Consider the following 24,132-nt stretch of genomic DNA (forward strand, 5'->3'; position numbering starts at 1 on the left):
ACAATATAGGTCACCACACTCCACTCTTTTTCTGGGTTAGGAAGTTAGTTAAGTAAAACCCCTGACCATGGAATTCTGCTGGTACCTGTTCTATGGCATCCAACTGTAGTAGATGAGAGACTTCTTGTGAGATGGGTTCCTGAAGAGTGATGGGGTGGGAGGGAGGCAAGGAGGTGAAGGGGATGGCATAACCATGTTGGATACAGTCTAGGACCAGTTTGTCTAATGTGATTTGGGTCCACTGATGGAAAAAAGCTCGGAGACGATGGTTGAACTGAGGATGACTGGGCGCAAGTGGTATTGAGGTGATTTTCTGGCTCTCGACATATTTTTCCAATTTGGCTATGGGTGGATGGGTCATAGAGGAATTTTGTGTCTGCTGGTGTTGGGGTCTGCGATGTTGTGGCCTTTGTTTTTGGCGGAGATCGTATCTGGATTGTTGTCTATATGGCTCCCTGGGTCTCTAGTAGGTTGAGTACCTCGTTCTCTTAAAGGGGGGAATGTACATAAAAACATCTAGCCCAGTAGCCTGTCTGCCGACAGTGGCCAGCACCAGGTGCCTCAGAGAGGGTGGACTGAAAACAATGATCAAGCGATTTGTCTCCTGCCATCCTTCTCCAGCCTCTGACAAACAGAGGCCACTGGGAGTGTACATTCCCAGGGTCCTGAGAGTGGTGCGGGAGTCCTTCATGAAATGTAATATCTCGTCTGTCTTAGCAGCGAAGAGGTTGGTCTTGCTGATGGGCAGATCTTCAACCTTCTGTTGTAAATCTCTTGGGACTCCAGATGCCTGCAACCTTGAAATTCTGTCCAGTACATGGCAGATGCGGTTATACAGGCCACAGTGACTGCTACGTCCATTGCACACTGTAGGGCTGTACAGGAAATGGTGTTGCCTTCCTCCATGATGCAAAGGAGAGTTGATCTCTTGTGTTCTGGTAAGTGCTGAATTAGGTCTTGCAGCTTGCAATAGTTGGCATGGTCGTAATCCGCGAGCATTACCATATAGTTTGCTGCTCTAAGGAGCAGGGTGGCAGAGGAATAGACTTTACAACCCATGATGTCGACTTTTTTATGGTCTCTGTCTTGTGGAATAGTCCTAAGATTAGGTTGTCTTCCCTTATGTCAAATGGAGTCTATCACTAATGAGTTTGGTAGGGGTTGGGTAAAGAGGAAACCTATTGTTTTTGGCGCAATGAAGTACTTGCAGTCTGCCCTTTTATTAGTTAGGGTAATGGATGCAGGAGTATGCCAGATATTAACCGCTGGGTCCATAATAGCTTTGTCCATGGGGAGTGCTATTCGGGAGGTAGTGGGAGGCTGTAGTGTGCATAAGAGCCGGTATTGCTTCTCTTGTGCCTCCCGTAGATCTCGTTCTTGCGCCAAGACCACCCTATAGAAGAGGTCTTGGAATTTCTTTGAGTCGTTGCCAGATGGCGGGGTTTCAGCCATAACTGCCTCATCGGGTGAGGTTGAGGAGTTGTGCAAAGGGGATCTGTCTTCCTCTTCTGAGAGAGAGTCCTGTATCTTGGAGTGAGTAGGAGAATTGGGCTCAGTTACCAAGGTGGTAATTGGAGGAGAAGCCAATGGTGGTCTGGAGATGGTAGAGGGGGCACGATGGTGGCGTGGATCCCATGGCTGCCATTGAGTGGTATATGGCGGTGGTGAGTAGCCATACTGCTGTGCATACCATGTGTATGCCTCAGAGCTGGGCTGCCAAGAGGTAGGTCTGTAAGCAGGACTGAAGTGTTGGGAAGAAAATCTACTCCTTGATTCCGTGCCCACCTTGCTCGGAGATCGTGAGATGTTTGATGATCTGCATGAGTGCACCAACTAGATGGAGGATCCCGGTTAGATCGGTGCTGTTGGCATGCAGCTCTTTACTGGGGATCGATAGTGCGCACGTTCTTGAGATGGTGTCGCGGTGTGCGGTTTACTCGGTGCCAATGTTGCCCCCAGTACTGAGTGATCCGGTGGAGGCATGTTGGTGCGGGGCTTCTTTTGCACGGATGTCGGTGCCATTTGAGCCTGTTGTCTCGGTGCCGAGCAATCTCTATGTTGGCCCGCCAGTGTGGCCAGTGCCATTGGTGAAGCCCGTGCCATTGGTGCTGGTGGTGCAGATGGTCTCTGTTTCGGCTCCAAGTGGGCTCTCTTGTGCGATACCAGCATCTTGGATGGTGCCGTTCAGACATGCTGGGCCTATCCACAGTGCTGACCCTTGCAGTCATCATTACCGATGGTAGCGAATGAGCTGGAGAAAGACTCATTTTCGATACCATAAGGCCAGAGGGGGCAGAAGAATGAGATTTATCCATACCCTTGCTCTGGGAGGCCAGTTTTGGAACTGCTGGTGCGTCCTCTGACGGTGGTTGAAGCGACTTCTCGTAGAGGAGAGTTTTCAGTCTGTTCACTCGATCATGGCACGGTCTAGCCGTGAGTTTCGAGCAGTGGGGGCACTTTTGTGTCTGATGTAACTCCCCCAGGCACTTTATACACTTAGAATGCCCGTCGGAAATGGGCATAGCATCCCAGCATGTCTCGCACGTTTTAAAGCCGGGAGATCCCGGCATGAGTCATGGGGGAAAGGTGACAAGCTGCAAGAAATTTTTTTTTTTTAAACTTTTGAATGCGGAGGATTGGTAGGGGTAAAATAATTTGGATACTGAGGTAACTAATGGGATTAACTGGGTTTTTGATGGTTTTCTTTGACAGAGGTTGAGAGGAAAAGAGGCTCCGTCTGCTGCTAAGGACGGTAGAGAAGGAGCTGAGGGGCCGCACGGTGCGTGCACCTAACAGACTCCAACAGCACGGCATATGCGCGGTGCGGTGGAAACTGCTGGAAAAGTCTCCAGCGCGAGGATGCACTAGCACCCAGAGTGGAGCACCCACGGGGACATCACTCGAAGGAGAACCACTGTACTGAAACGGCAGGAGATTTAAGTATGGAGAGTGTAATTACTTGAATTGGAATTTGGCAATGCTTCTGTGGTTAATTCTCTTCCCCTCCGCCTCTCCCCCCCCCCCCCCCCCAAAAAATGAGTCAATTCTTTAGTGGCCATAAATGCCCAATAGTCTTGTTTTTGCATTTCATCTGAAAGATAGCACTGCTGGCAGGAATGGTGTAACACCATTGCCTGTTAGCATCATACCAAGGCAATGGCTTAAGAGTGATTCAGAGTAAGGGTTGTCATGTAACAAACTGCCAACATCACTTCCTCCAGCATCCTACTTTTATTTTGGAGGGGTCTCTCGTGAGATTTACAGAGATCAAAATCTGAGTTATTATGACTGAATACTAAGATCACTTCAGTAATTCTAATGGAATTATGCTAATGGAGCGCTTTATTGAGAGTATCAGAGGGGTAGCCGTGTTAGTCTGAATCTGCAAAAGCGATGAGGAGTCCTGTGGCACCTTATAGACTAACTGAAGTGTAGGAGCATAAGCTTTCGAGGGCAAAGACCCACTTCGTCAGATGCATGTAGTGGAAATTTCCAGAGGCAGGAATAAATATGCAGGCCAGGATCAGGCTGGAGATGACCAGGTGGATCCAATCAAGGAGAATGAGTCCCACTTCTAGCAGCTGATCTGGAGGTGTGAATTCCAAGAGAGCAGAAGCTGCTTTTGTAGTTAGCAAGCCATTCACAGTCTTTGTTTAATCCAGAGTTGATTGTGTCAAACTTAAAGATGAACTGTAGCTCAGCAGTTTCTCTTTGAAGTCTGGTCCTGAAGTTTTTTTGCTGCAGGATGGCTACTTTTAGATCTGCAATTGTGTGTCCAGGAAGATTGAAGTGTTCCCCTACAGGTTTTTGTATGTTGCCATTCCTAATATCAGATTTGTGTCCATTGATTCTTTTATGTAGGGACTGTCCTGTTTGGCTGATGTATATAGCAGTGGGGCATTGTTGGCACATGATGGCATATATTACATTGGTGGATGTGCAGGAGAATGTACCAGTGACAGTATGGCTGATCTGGTTAGGTCCTGTGATGGTGTTGAAACCAACAGAACACCACTGGCCATCACCTACAGTCCCCAGCTAAAACCTCTCCAACGCATCATTAGTGATCTACAACCCATCCTGGACAATGATCCCTCGCTTTCACAGGCCTTGGGAGGTAGGCCGGTCCTTGCCCACAGACAACCCGCCAACCTGAAGCATATTCTCACCAGCAACTACACACCGCACCATAATAACTCGAATTCAGGAACCAATCCTTGCAACAAACCTCGGTGCCAACTCTGCCCACATATATACACCAGCAACACCATCACAGGACCTAACCAGATCAGCCATACTGTCACTGGTACATTCTCCTGCACATCCACCAACGTAATATATGCCATTTTCCTGGTATGCTAAGGAATGGGTTCTCTATTTAATTCTTTTCAAATCACATTGAAAAGGAGTTTTCTGCTTCTTGCTGTGGTTTCTGAGTGGATCCAAGAGCAACACACCCAAAACAAGCTGCAACTCCTTTACCACCTCTTTTTGTACATCTGCCTCTAAAGTTTCATCTTTGTTCCTGTTGTCACTGGTTCATACACTCTCACAGATCCTGGGGAAGAATATTAACATAAGCTTCCCTTTCATTTGTGCACAGGTAAGGTAACTATCTCACTGAATTAGACATGAATTGCATTTGACCATCGACAAAGCAGTGAACCTGACTATACACCAATTGCTGTCAAACACACAAAAACAAATAGGTGAAGACAAATACATTCTTCCTCTAACTTATCAATATAAATGGAAGTTTGACTTTTGATTTGATGTTGCCTGTACAACAATGACCACGTTTGAGGAACTGTGGTTTAATTTGCGCATTTCTATTTATGCAAACTATATAGTATCACCAGTACGTACTCACTTCTAGATAAAAATCCTACAATTTAACAAGCAGCAACAGAAAACAGAATTTGAAGCATTTTGCTTTTGCTCAGCTATGATCATTTCTAGCACAAAACCCTTACTGCTCTGGCACAGTCCATAAATAAAAGATGAAAGCCCCTGAATAGCTCTGTTAATTCTAATCCACTGAATAAAAGTTACCTCAGTAAGGGCTGAAGGACTTCATGGGATGACTGATCTTCCCGTTTGTGAATAAAAATAGAAAGTTTGCCATCCACTGCCTCACTCTCTTCTCCAGGGTCTTTATCTCCTTTTATGGAATTTTTGGGGCTGGTTTTTGCCAGAGTGATATCTGGTTCAGAAGCAGTTGGAGACAGAACTGTCTGACAACCTTTGAGCAGAAAGGAAAAAGAACAAAGTCAGATACTTTAAATGACTGGTTTGAAATCAGTTTCCATAACTCATTTGTCTGGCTTTAAAAGCATTTCCTTTAGATTTATCTGAGCTTTCTTTCATGTGTCTACAATAATCATCTTATTCAGAAAACGGAACTATTCTGAACAATCAGAATACAAGTGTTATAGAAACAGGTCTAATACTAGATATTTGAACTCATATTGCTGTTAAGATTTTGGCAAGATAATCATCTGAATGCTAGCATTTAGGAGACATTTATCCTTAGTGAACTTTTTGCTAATCTCTTACACAATCATGCATTATTTCTCAAGCTCATACAACATTTATTACATGTAATAAGAACAAATATTTAGACATGAGAAACTGTTAAGCACCTGGCACTACATAATCTGCCAGTTTTGCTAACAGCAGTGATGCAATCTTGGAGGCGGGGTCACTGGGGTCATCTTGTTCACTGTTCAAGGAAGGCACAGAGTAACTCCATGGGGGCAGTTCAACATTTCCACAGTCTTCTACACTCATGAGAGGAAGAGCAGCACGGCACAGCTGGAGGATTATAAGGACGAGTTTTGGAGAGGGGCGTTGGTCCAAAAGCAGTGAGAGAAGTTTGGACACACAGGCTGGCTGGCTCAGGATAGCTTTACCTATGTGACTCCTGAAAGAAAAGAACATAGTCATCTCTCTGACTGCAAAACAGGAAAGTTAAATTATTCTCTTGAAATCAAATATAAACTACATGATGACAGGTTTCACAGGTAGCTGTATTAGTCTGTTTCAGCAAAAACAACCAGGAGCCCAATGGCACCTTGAAGACTTATGATTAAGTCTGATGAAGTGCATTACAACTCACAAAAACTACAAGATGACATTCTTGCCACTGGTAAAAGGATCTTTATAGTGATACATGATTACATTATTAAAGCCCTTACATAAAAATTAAGTCATGATCAATTTCAAATGCAAGAGAAATACCCCATTATTTATCTCTGCTGTCTCAAGCCTCTTACACAACTCCCATAAAATGTTTGTCTATTTCCCACATAATCCCTCATAAAACAGCTCTTCAAGATTGTTCCGTTATTTGAAATTTTATCACAAATTTTAGAGCAAAACAATTCAAATGTTGCTATTTAGTCTCATTAATCCTCCAGCTCAAAAAAATCCAAGAAAGCTTCTCTAGACACCAAAGTTTATAAGCATAAGCACAACTGTGAATACTGTGATATTCAGTTCCACTAATCTCTTTTGTAACACGTAAGTACTGTATTATTTCAGTATATACTACACAGCCCCGGGCAAATACAAAACAGTTATTTAACAGTGGTATTACTGCAGCTGTATGTCACGTTTCATCAACAAAAAGATTCCATATGCTGTAAGATGCCAAAAACACTTTGCAAAACTGCAGTTTTTATATTCAATCTTGCAGTTGTTCCCAGTGTACAACTCCTATTGAGGTAATAAAAACCAGGACCACAGAGTCAGGTTTAAAATGATATTATACTGAATGGTTGCATTCTTACTGAATAAACCATTTGCTCGGTTGCAGCATATATCTTAAAAACATGCAGGAATGTGACAAAAGTAAGTTAATGTTGTTAGACAAGAACTGTGCCGTGACAAATATAGTTTTTGATTTTTGAAAGTAATGATGGACATCTACACATCTGCACCCACTGTCAGTAAGTTATTAATCCTAAAATTTATCATAAATGTGTTTATACTGCACGTCACATTTCTAAATAACTTTAAGCTTTTGGAATAGTATTGAAAGAGGTGTCATTATCTTTACTATTTCCATTAGATGGAGAGTAAGCCATTAAAAAATGACTATCAAAATTCTTCCAATACCTTGACAAGTCATTAAGAAGGCTAAGTACATCTTGCAGTGCATCATTTCCAGCAGCCTGGTTACCACAACATTCTGTGGCTCGTGCCAGGTGATTGGTGAGAAGACTGGAGACCTGTCGAGCCAGACCAGAATGAACAGCTTCCGTTGACCCACCTTCAAAAGTAATGCAAAAATATACAAATGTAATTGTGTACATGATAAAAAAGTATATTGGAAAAAACCTAAACACATTTATTTAAAGTACAAGTTTTGCTTATAGATATAATTGAGTTACAATCGAACTTGCAATAACAGCTCACAGATAGCAAATCGACAGGGAGTCTTATGATACAGAGTAGTTGAACATACTATTCTATTTATGTGGATAATATTTAAGTGGGTATTTTTCCCACCAATGTAATTTTGCTAACCCAGACTCCAGAAATTTCTGAGGGGTATAAACACAGAAGTGCTGGTTTTCTATGAATATAGGAACACGAGAGTCAAAAGAACTTTTTCAAGTTTGCCAGCAGCCTGTCAGATTAAAAAATCCTGAAAGAGAAAATTACTCCCCTGGAGTTGTTACATCAAGGAAGAATTCGAGCCATTACATTTACAGTTGATTAAACCTGAGACTAAGTCACCTAAGTCTCTCCCTCTCAAAAAATTCTATAATGAAAAACTTCTCTTGATTCGTTTAAAACTACTACCTTCCCATTCGTTTTAAAATCCCATCTCAATAGTAATTTTATCATCTAGCTCTAAGACAACATTTTTCATCAATGAATTTCAAAGCATTTCATAAGTTACTATATATTTAGACACACACACACACACACACACACACACACACACACACACACACACAGTTACAATATTTTATGTTTAATAAAAATAATTATCCCTAAATGTCAGTGGCTGGTCAATGCAAGTTTCACAAAGCATATACTATTTCTTCTCATACAGTCAACTCAATGTCTAGCAGCGATTTTAAAATACACAATACAGAATATCAACATTGCTCTTACCCTCTTCTTTTTCCCATTCAACACAGCGATTGGCTAGAACCTGGAAGGCAGCCCAAGCCATTGTAGCCACTTTCTGTTTCTTAGTCTGTTTTTCATTTGAGCTGGATTCTGTCTGGCTGCTTAAACTACAGAGTCTGTCCATAAGCTGTACCAGGCCACTGCGTACCAGGCACTTCTCCTCACTCCTGTTCAGAAGAATAATGAATTCAGGTTGCACTGTAATAACCTCTCAACTATTTTTCACTTACACAAGCTATCCCACATTTCTCTGCTTCTGTACTGTATCCATTTATCATTTCTTGCATTGGACAATTCAATGTTTCCTCCATTACTTTATCCTTAGAGAGGACAAAATGCAACAGGATATTCTCCAAGTTTGTCATCCAGAATTATTCCTAAATGTCATGATACCAAGCTGTTCCTAATAGATTAAATGCTACATAAATAGTTATCAAATTTATATGCGGTCTACAGGGCATTATTTTAAATTATGCCACCTGCTAAAAATGGAAGACACAATCTTCTTTCTTTCTTATCTCACATCATTAATAACAGTAATATTTTACATTTGTTTAGAGCTTTATAGATTCATAATGCACTCACGCCCAAAGCATCCCAAGACAGTTTGGTTGGTTCTATGCTTACTTCAGGTAAACTATGAAAGCTGAAGTGTCTTGCTCAGTGCTACAGAACAAATCAGTGGCAGAGGCAAGACTTGGCTCTGCCTGTGCCCAAACCTGTGTGTCTATTCCTCAGCAATACACTGTCAGGAGATATTACAGGGTGATTTCAAAACCAGGATGCTAAGTGCAGGGAAAACTTCATCAGCATAGGAAAAATGGATGTGTGTATGAGAGAGAAAGGGAATGAGTGAGAAAGAGAGAGAAACAGTGTAAGAAAATGGTTCATAATCCACCCTCAGCCACACAAAACACTTGTGCTAATAGTACTGAATTGTGTACATATCTCAGAGTTGATCCAATAAGTTCAGACTTTCTAAAATGCCATTTACAGGGTCAGAGGACTGAAAAAAAGGAGGTATATCCCAATCTACATAAAACTTCCTTTTGAAGCAACACTTAACTACATGGCACAACTATATCAAAATTATTGAACCATTCTTTTCTCTCTCTCTTTGAAGCAAAATGTTTCCTACCTTGTATATGGTATAGTACATAAGAGGCCAATGCTATTTGCACAAGCAATGGGGTAACGAGCACACAATGAAACCACTGAGGTCATGGTCTCTCCAAAGGCTTCTTGGACTTGTTCCACCATCCCACCACACGTGAGTTCTTCAATTCTGTGGGAAATTTTACATTTTAAATTGTGTCTTTCTGCACCGAGAACAATTAAAAGTTTCCAAACATAGCTACAGGAAATCACCATCATTTGAAAGAAATTATGAAAGTTTTAGACACAAAAGTTCTATACCAGATTTATATAAAATGTAAGAAATTCTTAGTGCTACAAAATATGGTCTTCTTGCTCTACTCCTCAAAATAAATATAAAATAATGCATGCATAATCACCTTTCTGCCTATAGACTTGACTGAGAAACTGGTTCCAGACATTAAACAAAATATTTACATTTCTTTTTACAGTTAAAAATGTTTTGATACAGCTGCCACAATGTTGTTACCTTATACCATAAAATCCACTCTTTCAGATCTTACTGATTCATTTTATTGTGTGTTTTGATTTAAAATCACACACATAAAAGAATCTCTCATGTGCTCTTGCCTTTAGATCAAAATACATTATACAACTGTTAAGAACCAAAACACCTAAATATTTTACTTCCGTAGCCCTGCACACTAGGGATGTGAAAGGTTAACCCATAATCATTATCCTTAGTGGGTGATGCTTACTGGTTCTGGTTTACTGTTGGGGGGTGGAGCAGCTACCCACCTGCCATGGGCAGGAAGCTGGGGTAACTCCTAGACCTGGCACGAGCCAGGACTGAGCCGGCCTTACTCAGTCCTGGCTCATTCTGGGTCTAGCAGCCCCTGTCCACAGGGGGTCCCAACTTCCCTCCAGGACCCCACACAGAAAGGGGCTGCTCCTAGAGCAGCCTTCTCTGCCTGCACTGCTGCCTCCCCCCACCCCCAGCCTCTGATATAGAGGCAGTAAGGGAGGGGGGAAATGCAAGTAGTCAATTCAACTACTTGATAAGGCTAGGCTTATCGGATAGTCGACTAATCGATTACTCTTTTACATTCTTATCCAGAGCTGCCCCTGTCACCAGTGGTCTGCATTTGTTACCCCTACCCCTTGATTGGTTAACCAGTCAAATTTCGCATTTGCATCCCTATTGCACACAGCCACTATGCAGCTAAAACAACATAAACGAAATCTAAGTCTCTGTTCATCAGTGTTTCAATTTTTTCCATCCATGTGCAGAATAAATTTTATGTGCACTGAGGAATGTGTGCATGTGCGCCATCAGTAGAAACACATGTTGCTGGCTGTGGGCACTGTGCTAATCAGCTGGGTGATATCTGAATCTCTCCTGGGTGGAGGCCCAAGTGCTCAACTTACAGGGAACACTGCTACTCTCTCAAGTCTTCTAGGTCAGCAGTTCTCAACTACTGGGTCATTGGCCAAAAGTGACTAAGAGACGGCAGCAGATACAATGGTGTTAAGGTTACAATTCCTACTTCTTTCTCTGTCTTTAGTCATCTAGTGAGATGAATTTGCTTAAATCACTTACAATTAACCCTGAACTAGTAGCGTCCCATAAGACTTTATCAAACCTGCATGTTCTGACAAGCTATAGGACCATAATGTCCAACCAGTTCTGAAGCAGTAGTCACTCTAGTGGGACTACTATAGCAAACTAGCCACACTCAGCCAGCCAAATAATCACATTGTTCAAACCAACTAGCCACACTCAACCAGACAAATAGCTAGATGTGGCTAGTGGCTAGCATGTTGGACACCACAGCTATAGGACCTAGCAATTCTTTTGAAGCACTGTGGGAAATATTAAAAGGTATTCCAAGAAATCTGAAAATTCATGCCCTGGCAAGGTAAGAAAGTTATTTCTTTAGCTGCTGTTCGTATAATGCAGTACACCTCCTTGCATAAAGCACACCACTTAGTCCCGAGTTTAACAAAGTTGTGATTAACAACTTACCTTGGTCCTCCTTGAAGTACCATAGTCACTGGACCCACAAGATGTGTAACACCACCAACCCGAACAGCTGCTGTTAGGAGCTCTCTCATATGCACGAGTGCCTGTTTCCTTGTATTCCCACGACGCCATCGGGTCTGAGCAGCTAATAGAAAACTGCTACTGGATACCTAATAAAGAATTGTCGGTTTTACTACATATGCCCCATTCTGTACCAAATTTAAAATGGATGTTACATTTGTGCTTGAGTACATACGGAGTTAGCAGGTTGAACATGACATACCGCTTGGTCAGGATTTGTCCCAATGAAAGCAAACAGCTGCCCTAACAAGACACTGTATGTAGGTTTATCTCTGCTATCTTCAATGGTCAAAGACTGAAGAAGAGTAAAAGAGCTACTTCTATGACTAGTGACATGGCGCCGCCTATGGGAAAACAACACTTATTAGAGAATTTAAAAATGGGTTGATCTATGAAAAATTTTCTTCTAAAACCAGGGTATGTTAGTAACAGAAATACAGAATATACTGTTAGGTGTTTCATACAGCAATTCAGTGGACCAGCATCCATACCTCTGAGTAGATCTAGTGAACTCCAAATCTTCATTTCCAATCATTTCTAGGTCAGAAGGTGCTGACATGCTCCGAAGAAAGACAGGCTGACGGACAGCATGAGATATCACTTTCGTTTCAGATGCTGACTTACAAGCTGCAATGTAATAAAACAATGTTTTGTCACTGCTGGTTTCTGCATTTCATTTTTATAGCAAGTTTCCATAGTAAGGTAACCTCTGACAAAAAAAAAGTATTGTAGATAAGCTATCCATCTTCTTAAACCCGTCTCTTTACTACATCCAGTAATAGCCTTATAATTAAATATTTACTTATAATGTGAGATGGCAGAATGTGGAATTATTTATCAATTGGAAAGGAGAGGGATCAGAGGTCATTTAGCACTAATTACTATATTTTTAAAATTAAGCTATATAACTGAGAAATTTAAAAGACTAACAGCCTATGTTTGAAATATAATTGTTATTAATGTTGCACATTCCCCTGATTGGTTCTGAAATTAGTCAAATAACTCTATTCACAGAGCTATGCTGGTAAAATGACAACACTGATATGAAAATCGTAAAGAGGGACATATAAGTTCAATGCCCCTAAAAACAAATTCACTGCTTGTTAAATGGAAAAGGAATAATAAGTAGGGAAATGTGATTTTAAGGGCTATTACAAGTGATTAATTATGGGTAGGTCCTCCGAGAGGGGGTAGGAGCAAAGAGAGCAATTGTCCCAGGGCCTGGAGACTTAACAGGACCCAAGACTCCAGCCACTGCCACAGTAGCAGTGGTGGCAGCGAGAGCCACAGGCCCTTTAAATTGCTGCTGGTGCACTGGGCTGAGCGCTCTGGGCAGCACAAAGGGCTGGCTGGGGAGAGGGCCTCTTCCACCCTTTGTGTTGCCCCTTCCAAGAGTGCAGTGCTGCACCCCCCTTGCCCAGCGGTCCATGGAGGCTGTTGCTCTGCTGATTACAGGTGTCAATTATATTAATAGCAAACATTCAGGTGTAATAATCCAATGCACTGTAAACTGGTACCTGGGGTCTCAGCAGGGGTACCGGATATACTTCTTGTGAGACCAGCTTGCGCTGCAATAGTAACATGCAATAGTAGCTCTGCTCTATTCATCAAGCTCTTTACCAATGCTTTTGTTTTAGCCAAGGGATGCGAGGACTTCTGAATCAGAGAATTGACTTCTTGAAAAAATTTCTCCCTAAAATGGTGAATGAAAAATTTGTTCTTCATTCCTTCTGACATAACTGGTAAAATTTTAATGATGTCCATCTTATAATCTCTTACTTATTGTTTTTGAGTTAAGAAACAAATTGAACACAGCAAAACCAGGGTTCTTCTTCCTCCCTTCCCTTTACATATCTGTAAATAGTTAACTGTATTTATGTCTCCAGTATTTCAAATTTTGATGAACTTGGATGATCCCCAAAATGATCCTCTTTATGCAGTTACCAGCAATGTGGAGAGGCCTTTCAATTCTATTGTCAATACAATCTAGTCAAGGCTTCTGTTCCACTTTGTAAGTAAAAATCACCGAGAAGTTGAATGCAAGACTTAGATCTTGATTTGAAAAGATGCTTAACCACATGCATAACTTCAAACCTGTGGGTAGTCTCCTTTAACTTAGTAAAGCCATGTCTACACTACGAAATCAGGTTGAATTTATTGAAGTTGATTTTTAGCACCTGATTTTGTAAAGCTGAAGATGCATGCCCCCACTTTGTGCAAGAATTCAACGTAGTTTAAAGTAGCACATTCCTAGTAGAGTGGCTACCATCAACTTTGAGAGTGATGCTCTGTGGGTAGCAAACTGGGGCCAAAACTGAACAACAGGTGCTTCTGGATACATGCAGTCAGCATCCCATAATGTACGTGTCTCCTTCCTCTTCCGCTGCTTGAAAGCAACAGCAATCAGTCTTTTCATGCCTTTTCCCCCCCCTGGTTTTCTGTGCAGATGCCATAGCATGGTAAGCATGGAACGCATCCCTGAATCTATTCAGCAGCAAAGTGTGATGGTAATCATATTAACCACAGTGTGCCTTAGGCTGGAGTATATCCAGAGTGTATCTAGGGTCCGCTGGAACAAGGTTCAAAACAAACAAAAGAAACTTTTTCTTCACTCAGCACATAGTCAATCTGTGGAACTCCTTGCCATAGGATGTTCTGAAGACTAGGACTTTAATAGAAAAACGAGCTAGATAGATTCATGGAGGTTAGATCCATCAATGGCTATTAGCCAGGATGGGTAGGAATGGTGTCCCTAGCTTCTATTTGTCTGGAAACGGGTGACAGGAGAGGGATCACGAGGATTACCTGTTGTGTTCCTTCTCTCTGGGCATCTGGAATTGGCCACTGTCAGCACATAGGATACTGGGGTAGATGGACCTTTGGTCTGACCCAGTATGGCCATTCTTATGTTCTAATGAGGATGAATCTCAGGAGGCCATGAACATACTCTTCTGCAAAGCACTTGAGTTGAGCAACTTGCAGATACTGCCGACATTTGATTGTCTGGATACACAGAACATCAATTCTGGTGCTGTGAGACAAGTGCAGAGTGGTGGGACTGCATGCAGTTATGGGACAACCAGCAGTGGCTGCAAAACTTTCACATGCGTACGGCTACTTTCGTGGAAGTATGCAGACTGCTTTCTCCCAGCCTGAAGTGCAAGAATACCAGAATGAGACCTGTTCTGGCACTGGAGAAGTGAGTGGCAGTAGAGCCTGTGGAGGCTTGCAGTACCAGATGAGCTAATGGTGAACTGCAAATCAATTTGGACTGGGAAATCTACAGTGGGGTTATTGTGATCCAAGGCACTCAATACCCTGCTGCTACGTAGGGTAGTGACACTGGGGAACGTTGATACCATAGTGGATGGTTCTGCTGCAGCGGGGTTCCTTACATGTGGGGGGAGGAGGAGGGGAGGGAGGGTGATAGAATGCACATCCCTATCTTGGCACCTGACCATCTTGCCAAAGAGTACATAAACCACACAGGGTACTTCTTGAGGGTGCTGCTGGTGGATTACAAGGGCTGTTTCACCGACATCAGTGTGGGATGGTCAGGAAAGGCGTATGACACACGCATCTTTCGGAACTCCTGCCTCTTCACCAAGCTGCACGCTGGAACTTTCTTCCCAGACCAAAAAAATTAACATCAGAGACATTAAAATGCCAATATAATCCTTGAAGACCCAGCTACCCCTTGCTCCTGTGGCTCATGAAGCCATGCATAGTCAGCCTGGACCGGTATAAGAAGCAGCTCAACTAAAGGCTGAGCAAGTGCAGAACAGTGGTAGAATGTGCTTTGGGCATTTAAAGTGAATATTTCACAGTCTACTGACTAGGATGGATCTCAGTAAAACCAGCATTCCTATCATTGTGGCAGCTTGTGATATGCTCCATAATATTTGTGAGAGTCAGGGGGAAAGTTTTATGCCAGGGTGGGGGAACTAAGCACAGCATCTAGCCAATAATTATGAGAAGCTAGACACCAGGGCAATAAGGAGAACACAGCAAAGGGCACTGCAAATCAGAAAAGCCTTGAAAAACAGCTTTGTGAATGGCCAGATGATTTGAGAGTCACGCATATTGCTCTAAAGGTGTCACTGCATTTAGTATGCTTGCCTGTAACCTCCCCCCAAACCCTCAACACAAGCAATAAGAGACTGTTCAGAAATCATGCACTTCTATTTTAGGAATCCAGCGGGGATAGAAAAAGAGTTCAGGCTGGGAGCTTTGGGGTGTGTATTATGTGTGTTAAGACTAGTCTACAAGCATTTGTTTATCAGATAATAATGTCGACTAGTCAATTCCTCCCCTTGCTGCCTCTGTGAAATAGAGGCAGCAAAGGGGAGGTGAGAGGGGTACTTCAAAGTGACAGTGCGTTCTGGGGCTCCAAGAGATAAGGCTACGAAACTCAGTGAGGAGGAAATATGGGTCCACTAGGGCTGCAGGAGGTGCCTATGCCCATAGCAGTCCTGGAAGGCTGCCATGCACTAGGGCTGCAGGAGGTGCCTATGCCCATAGCAGTCCTGGAAGGCTGCCATGTGTGCCTATGCCATCACATCCATCCATGGCTCTCAAGACTCTCTCCTGGTTTTTCATTTCCAGTTCCCTGCACCCTCTCCTACCCTCATGCTCCGCTTGCATCTCCTGCAGCAGCCTATTCTCTGCTTGCTTAATCACTCCCTGTTCAAGTGGTCAGATTGCATTTGCTCCTTGAACATGCCATACCTAGTAAGTTTTTGCCTGCATATTTGTGCTAGCCAGACAGCTGGTGGAGCCAGCGGAGCATGCAGCATCGTCGCTGCTGTTCCCACTCTAATGAAAAGCGAAGGGCAGACTTTCCAGGAGATATGTTGTTGAGGGTAAAACAATCTTTTAGCATAAAGGAAGATCTGTCTAAAGACAATAGGATATGTTATGTACAAGGCCACAGCTATGCTTTTACCCCCCACTATGCAGCAGGTACACCACAGAGATCTTAGGGAAGCAGCTGGACTTGGTCTAATGGCAGGCATGGTAAGGGACAGGACAGGGCTCAAGCTTGTGGTGGCAAGGGGGTCCGGGCGTGCCCACATTGTGCCCATGTATTAGGCACCTCCCTCCACCCCCATTTACCAGGAGAGTGCAACTTTCTCTTCCCACAGAAGCATTTGGGTGGAGGGAAGAGGGGACCAGACAAGGAAGCAGGGCAGAAGCTCAAGCCATGCTTCTTGGGGGATGAGCAAATTTAGGTTTACTACAGAGGTACCAGCTAACAGCTTCCTCTGCTCCATCAAGGTTGCCATGCGTGACATCAGTCTTCTCCAAACCACAGAGTAGTAACTGAATGTGGCCAGAATCCTGGACTTTAAGCTTCAGTGCTTTGGGCTGAGATGCGCCAGACCACTTACTGCTATCTGGGTGTGGAAAGGTGTCCTACCATGGAGGACAGAATATGTCAGGCCTCCCCAGAAACCTTGTGAGAAGGATTAAAGGGTTCCTCTGTGAGAGTTTTATAGAGGTGTGCAGGGAGGTTCCCACTCTGTCTCCAAACATGTTAACAAGCTGTTCCTGTGAATCCCGACTGTGTAGGCAGATCACATCCAATTGCCTTAGCCCACTGGTAGCACAATAAAAAATGTGAACTCACAAGATGTGCCCTCCCTGGTCTCAGGGCTTTGCTACAAGTCATCTTGGGAGGGGATTATCTCCAAAGTTATAAAAAGGTCTTGGCTGTCAGTGACACTGGTTGCCCCACTTGTCTGTTGACCATTCTCATCTTCCTCTTCCTCCACACTGTCCTTCACACTGCTGCCCAAGGCTGCCTGAGGAGTATCTTGGGAGGAACCCACTAACTGGCTTAGGAAACGGGTCATGTCCCCCTTTAGGATCTCAGCAGCTGCTCACAGAAGTGGCATGTTTGAGGCAATGATCCAGAACATCTTTTTGTCCCTTTGTCTTCTGATACAACTGCATCAGCTTCTTTATTTTTATGCAGCACTGCTGGCATGTCCTTTCTCCTACATGCCCTTTGCGATCTTAGCACAGATATCAGCTTTTCTTTTGCTGCTTTGTAGTTTGGCCTGAACAGATTTATCTCCCCCCGCAGTGATGAGGTCCAAGATCCCTTGCATGCTCCATGGTGGTGATTGTCTTTGACTCTGGCAATTCATGGTCAGGTGTGCTGCTGAGCTATGCTGCCTGCTCTGAGGTCTGCTTGCCATGCTGGCCACACAGAAAATGAAAATCAAATTTTCCCTGAACTATTCCTGTTCACCTGGAGAGCGGTAGAGTTGAAAGTCCTGGCCAGAGTAGTCATAGTGGAGCACGGTGGGACACCCCACAGAAATTAAGAACAATTACTTTCTCAGTGCCACATCTGCACTTCTGTAAAGTTGACCATGCAAGGTTGAATTTAGTGTAACTCCTCATGAAAAGCAGGAGTACTGAAATCAACTTTAATGGCCCATAAAGTCGATGAAACGAGTTCGGTAGCATGGTCTCATTTTTCAGACATTCAACTTAATGTGGCAAAGTTTGACCTAAACTCCCAATGTAGACCAGGTCCAAGACTGCATGTGATTAAAGTTAATGGATATACTTAAGAACTTTGGCTGAATCAGGGCCTAGGATGCTTAACTAACATATCCCGCTACTAACCTCAATGACAGGACCATATTCTCAAGATCACTCCCATCAAAGGAAATTTCTTTCATTGAACATAAAAGTTCCAGTTCTTTCATTTTGCTCTAGAGAAGAACAGGATGAAAATGTATCTGATTAAATAGGATCATGGGATTTTTTCTGCACATATTCATTAAAGTGTCCATGGTCACAAACCAAGAATATTAATCACCCATATCTAACTGCCAACTCTTTAATGCAAACATAGGCACTGGGAAATCATACTACATTTTTGGGACATCTTATTCTTCTGATATTTTTACTCCAAAAAGCAACAGTGATTGATATTTATGATGAATTCTTATTGTCAGCATATACCTTAGACAACTTGAAAGCATGTATTATAATTTTTAGTGCTAATATACTTATCCACTAAAAAAAACTTAGCAGTAAATGGAATAAAAGAGTAAATATACTACAGTCCATAAATGCAAAAATAAGGTAACAGGAGCTTATTTCTGTGAATGAATGGGATAAATGCAATGCTTACCTCATTGAAATGATAATCGTAAAAAAATGGAACGTTGTTTTCTAGCTTCCCATGTATAGAATCATCTACCTCATTCTGCCATCTCTGTTCCAATTCAGCTACACTCTAGTAAAAAAACACAAAAATATTGAATATACAAAAGCATCCGTTTATCTTAGTTTCAGTAAGGGAAAAGAGGTCTTTGAATGCATTTCGAGGGGTTTCTTTTAGTTTTTTAAATGTCTATGTTAGTAATACCTTAAGAAGTTAATAATAAAAAATTTCTTCGGTTCTCTTACCTGCAATTGTCTTTCCATAGCATTTAGCTTTTTGAAGGTCTCCCCCATAATTTTACACAGCAAATCATATTCCTCAGCATGTTCTTCTTGATACTGGAAGTTTATTAGGGACTGGAGTGCATCAACCAAGTTCAAATGTTTAATAACACATGAAACTACCATCTCCTCCATTACATCTGGCTGAATCACTTCCCTGTTACAGATGGAAACTAATCTAATTAGCGAAGATACAAAAGAATATGTATTTACCATTCACTAGCAAGAAATTGTGCTTTAGTATCTTGTAGTTTAGTGATCACCCCACTTCACTGAAATATGGGTTAAACCTAGTCCTGGGAGAGGGCTGGGACTATAGGTCAATCAGGTGAAGGCAGGTAGCAGCCAATCAGGGCCTAGCTAGGGCAGTATAAACAGGCGCTGCTAGGCTCATGGAGGCACTCTTGCTCTAGTGATGGAACAGGAAGGACCTGGCAGCCTGGTAAACTAGGATACCCGAGATGAAGCAATGCTGGAAAAGGGCAAGCAGAACTGTGGAGCTCTGGCCAGGCAAACTTCCTGACTGAGACCTTGTTTTCAAGCCCTGAGGTGTATGAAGGCTGCAGGAAGGCAGCCAAGCCAGGAGAAGGCTGCAGGTTCGCATACCCTTGCCAATGATGAGTGGCCATTCCAGACTGCAGTTTGCCCTTGAGGTAAGGGGCTAGATCACAACTAGCAGGGAATCACTGTTATATAACCACAACCCCCAATATACCAAAGGTGGGTATAGGCGGTTGTGGTTCTCTGGGAGTGGAAGACCCCAGAGTGTGAGGGCACTGCCACTGGGCAGTACTGAAAGGAAGGGGGCACCATGGGACAGAAGTGACATGGGGCCTGAAATAGTGGAAAAGACAGGTAACGAAGGGCAAGCCACCAGACAAGAGGGGCACTTCAGGACTGGAAGAGCTCATTCCCAGATAGACCAGCAGAAGAGGCCATGCCAATGAATGTTCAACCTGCCACAGATCTAGAAAATGCATATCAAGTTGAGAATTATCTTTTTCAATCTGATATTTCCGTGCCTAATATTACTGTAATAAATATCATCCTTCAATTATCACTACTGAGGTATTGGAGAATATTTTTATGTATTTTGTTTGGTTTCCACATTTGACAGCCCTTTGTATGCTAGTTTCAATAATAACGCTGAAGAAACAGTTACTTACTTTATACTAGGTCTAAACTGAGGCCGAGCACGTCCAGATATTTCCCTGAGTTTTATCATGATTCCTGGAGGCAACCTGATCCTAGGCAGATCAAAGTAATGTCCGACAGGAGGCACTAAGACATCAGAAGGATAGGTGAATTCTCGATCCTCGTCTATGGTAAGAGGCAGCGGAGAAGGGCTTGGAGTAAGGGCTGGAGATATTATCCCATTGGCCTCCACCTGCCACTGACATCTGAGAAAATAAAGATAAACAATACCTATATTAAAGGGCCTTTAGTTTCCTTCTAACCCTTACTCCTCATGTTGAGAAAGGCATAGTGCAACACCTTACTTAAAAACGTTTTATATGGGGCTTTATTTCAGAACATGAAGAAAGTAAAAGGTTCATGCTTCACAAAATGGCAGAACACAGCATCCGTTGAAACAAATGGAAATTTTGCCAGACTGAGCTTTCTAGCACATGAATTTGGCTCCTACTGAATCAGGATCATAAGAATAAAAGAACAGCCATACTGGGTCAGACCAAAGGTCCATCTAGCCCAATACCCTGTCTGCTGACAGTGGCCAATACCAGATGCCTCAGAGGGAAGGATCACAATAGGTAATCCTCATGTGATCCCTTCCCTGTCACCTGCCTCCAAAGAAAGAGAGGCTAGGGACACCATTCCTACCCATCCTGGCTAATAGCCATTGATGGACCTAATGTCCAGGAATTTATCTAGTTATTTTTTTAATCCTGTTAAAGTCCTGGTCTTCATAACATCAAATCAATATCAGGGCAACAACAGTGGGTCATCTGGGTTTCAGAGCCAGTATAGTTTGGACAGCTGGACACTGGCATTCTGAAGCATACCCGAGACCCCAGGTGGGGAATCAGTGTTAATTCTCCTTTATGTTTGCATTACAGATGCTGGCAGATGGGGCTGGCAGAGGATGGTGTGGATCTGTGGGTACAGTATTGTTTTCTGGGTGCACAGGAGGGCTTCCAGCTTTGTCTGGAGGTTTGTAGCTAGGCCTCAGTGGTGAAATAGTCCTAAGCAGGCACAAGAAGACAGGCATATTATGGAGCCAGCTGTTGCCCCTTCTGTGCACTGCGGTGGCTCATGAGCAGGAACCAGATATGATTTTCCCCCAGGTGAAGCGATTTGGGAATGTGTAAAGGGATAGGATTAATGATCAGAACTAAGGACAACTTTGGACAGACACTGGAACTTCTCATGACTAAAAATTGCCGTCCCTCGCCCCGGAGGGACATGTGTGACATGTGTGATGGGGTGCTGCAAAGTGCCTTCCAGTCAACAAGGTGAGAAGGTACAGGAATGGGAGATAGGAGTGCTGATAATATCTCACCTGGCCACAGTATATGGGATACAAACATTATTCAGAGACTTGGGAGCAGATGTGTTGGCTGACGTCTACAAAGCTGGCTAAGTATGCGAGGGAGTCAGCCACGTTAACTCATGGCTCCTCCTTGTGGCAGACATCCAGGCCATGGATACAGTATCAAATAAAATGAATTGGTGAAGGATTTAAAAGAGGTATTCTTTAAAGAAATGGAAACCAAGTGGGGGTCAGAGCTCCAATGACCTGTACAACAGGGAGACAAATCTTCATTCAAGAGATGGGTGCGGCAAGGTGCCAACAGCAGAATGACTGAGGAGAAGGGGAAGGGATGACAGCAGCACCCCATTGGTATATGTAAATGATTATGGAATTATCGGCACTGTATATTTTTACATGCCAGGCACTCCCCAATATTTAAGAATAAATTTGCAGCCTAATTAAACCACATTCAGTGTCTTCCGTCCTTCCAGCATAGCCAAACATTTATTTATTCAACAGATTTTGCCTTTTTCTCTATTCAACTACCTATGAACAGATTATACAATTTTGAAACTCACTGACTTCAAGAAAGAAAACTGATTCTTTATGTTTACAGATTATTCAAATGCTCATTTTACCTGATTTTAAAATATATGTGCTATAACGTACTTACCAAACACACACTGTACAAACTTCCCATTTTTATATTAGAAGGAAATATTTGTAACTCAAGCAGTGATTGGAAGAAACTCAAGTCATTCAAAATGCCACAATTTATTTAACTGGCTAAGAGCACCAATTGGGAAGTTTACAATGAGATACAAAAATTTTCTGCTAGCCAATATTACAAAGTTTGAACTAAGAAGTTACTTTTCATAAGTATTTGAGCTGGTAAAGCTTGAGTGATTAAAGTGTTTGCTGAAAGTTAATACAGAAAGGATATAAACATGGCTGAATGAAAGTTTTCTGTAAAAATATGAATTAGTTTTCACAGAATACTTTCCAATTTTCACTCAGCTCTAGTAAGGAAAAGATCTTTTTCTTTTGCTAAGATTATTTCTTTCCCCTGCAATAGTTATACAGAATTAATAGCACTGCTGAGTTAATTATGCCCATATATTTTAGAGAACTGTGCGTCTGTCTGTAAGTCTGTTTGTTGAAGAACTCCTCCTAAACAGAAAGAGCTAGGACCACCAAATTTGCTATGCAGCTTCCACTTTGCCTAACTTAAAACAAGATCAGAGTTTGGCTGTGTCATGACAATTGTAAATACTGGATACGGGACAGTTTTCCATAACATGGAAAGGGAGGGGCTGCTGTTCGGAGGGACACTGTATGAGAGTGGCCACTGGGAGCAGCAACCCTATAGGAAGCTATCCTGCAGAATGTCCACTAGCTACACCACAAAGGGAGTGGCCAGGAGGGCTGAGGCTCTGCCATCTTACCTGCCAGCACACTGGGTAAATAGCCTTCCTGCCCCAAACTTTTGTCCCCTTTCCCTGACCATTGGCTGAAGCATTGGAGTGGGAGAGAAGAAAAGGCCCCTGGTGGCTAGGAGGTAGGCTGAGGGAAGAGAAAATGCCTTAGTGGTTGGGGAGGGTCTTGAGAAAGAAATGGCCTGTGCCAAAAGGGACTCCCTGCCCTGCGTCCCTCATCAACCCTCACTCTCATATCCTCCCTCAGTCTCCTGCACTGCTTCCGAAGGCCCTGCCCTGACTCCTGCACACACACACACTCACACCCTGCCAGCATCCTGCCCTGCAGGACTCAGGAAATACCAGGTAAGTCTTCTAGGATACAAATAATAAAAGTGTAGAGCAGACAGATACATGACTGCATGCTTAAGTACAGAAGCAAATTAACTTTTTCTGAAAGCTATCTGGCTTCAAAATGCAAATTAAGTAAAAAGACAAGGGAGGGGTGAGGCAATATCTTTTAGTAGATCAACTTTTGTTGATAAGAGAGCAGCTTTCGAGTCACAGAGGTCTTCTTCAGATCTAAGCTTCTCTCTCTCACCATTAAAACTTGGTCCAATAAGAGATATTACCTCATTCACCTTGTCTCTGCAATAATCTGGGACCAACACTACTACAAGCATCATTTGATGATTCCCTGTTCTGTTCATTCCCCCTGGGGAACCTGGCACTGGCCACTGTTGAAAGACAGGATACTGAGCTAGACAGAACTTTGGTCTGACCCAGTATGGCCATTCTTATGTTTATATCACAACTACAGTGCATACAATTATATTAAATTAAAATTAAATTAAATTCAGATTCAAATCAACCTTTTTTTTTTTTTTACCTCTGTAACAGTTTAGATCTTAAGAGTTCCTGGCACGTTTCCTCATCTTTGGTAATTTCTGGTCCATTGTATAATATCCTTAGCATGGAGCAGGCTAACACAGAGAGGCCTAAAGCCAGATCAACCAAGAATGGTAATCCTCCCGACACATCTTCTGAAGACTCCTGCAGTATTGACAGAGATAAACCAAGCGATTAATTATTTTTAAAGTGGCTATCTAAGCATTTTACTTCGAAATATGACTTGCATATATCATACAGTGTCACAATAAAGCAAGCTCTGACAATTTTATTTATAGAACACTACAAATGAGTTTGTATGAAAACTTAATTTGAATAGTATGAAATTCATGTGATTAGAAAACTGGGAAATCAGATAATCCTAAAAGACTAAAAAAATTTTTTGAGGGGAGACAATCCACCACCCCTGAAAATGTCATTTTATCTTCTCTTAGACCAGATTTTGTCTTATCTCTTGGGCACTGTGGTACACATTTTTCTTCTTAGTACTTAATCTCAGTTTCCTT

General features: G+C 42.6%; 1 protein-coding gene across 5 annotated transcripts in view; it reads right to left on the reverse strand.

The window, feature by feature from the left end:
• The window catches only part of HECTD4 (HECT domain E3 ubiquitin protein ligase 4), a 147,260-nt gene that overhangs the window by 54,062 nt on the left and 69,066 nt on the right, over positions 1–24,132 (reverse strand). For all 5 annotated transcript variants that reach the window (XM_075898745.1, XM_075898744.1, XM_014572912.3 and 2 more), the window contains 14 exons: positions 23,607–23,770; positions 19,978–20,211; positions 18,776–18,968; positions 18,498–18,602; positions 17,984–18,072; positions 12,862–13,037; positions 11,836–11,971; positions 11,547–11,688; positions 11,267–11,433; positions 9,284–9,430; positions 8,128–8,312; positions 7,120–7,273; positions 5,643–5,923; positions 5,053–5,242 (listed from right to left, as the gene is read on the reverse strand). In XM_075898745.1, coding sequence (XP_075754860.1) covers positions 5,053–5,242; positions 5,643–5,923; positions 7,120–7,273; positions 8,128–8,312; positions 9,284–9,430; positions 11,267–11,433; positions 11,547–11,688; positions 11,836–11,971; positions 12,862–13,037; positions 17,984–18,072; positions 18,498–18,602; positions 18,776–18,968; positions 19,978–20,211; positions 23,607–23,770 — 2,363 coding nt within the window. The remainder of the gene's footprint in view (positions 1–5,052; positions 5,243–5,642; positions 5,924–7,119; positions 7,274–8,127; positions 8,313–9,283; positions 9,431–11,266; positions 11,434–11,546; positions 11,689–11,835; positions 11,972–12,861; positions 13,038–17,983; positions 18,073–18,497; positions 18,603–18,775; positions 18,969–19,977; positions 20,212–23,606; positions 23,771–24,132) is intronic.

This window comes from Pelodiscus sinensis, chromosome 15, assembly GCF_049634645.1.
Source record: "Pelodiscus sinensis isolate JC-2024 chromosome 15, ASM4963464v1, whole genome shotgun sequence".
Classification (NCBI taxonomy): domain Eukaryota; kingdom Metazoa; phylum Chordata; order Testudines; family Trionychidae; genus Pelodiscus; species Pelodiscus sinensis.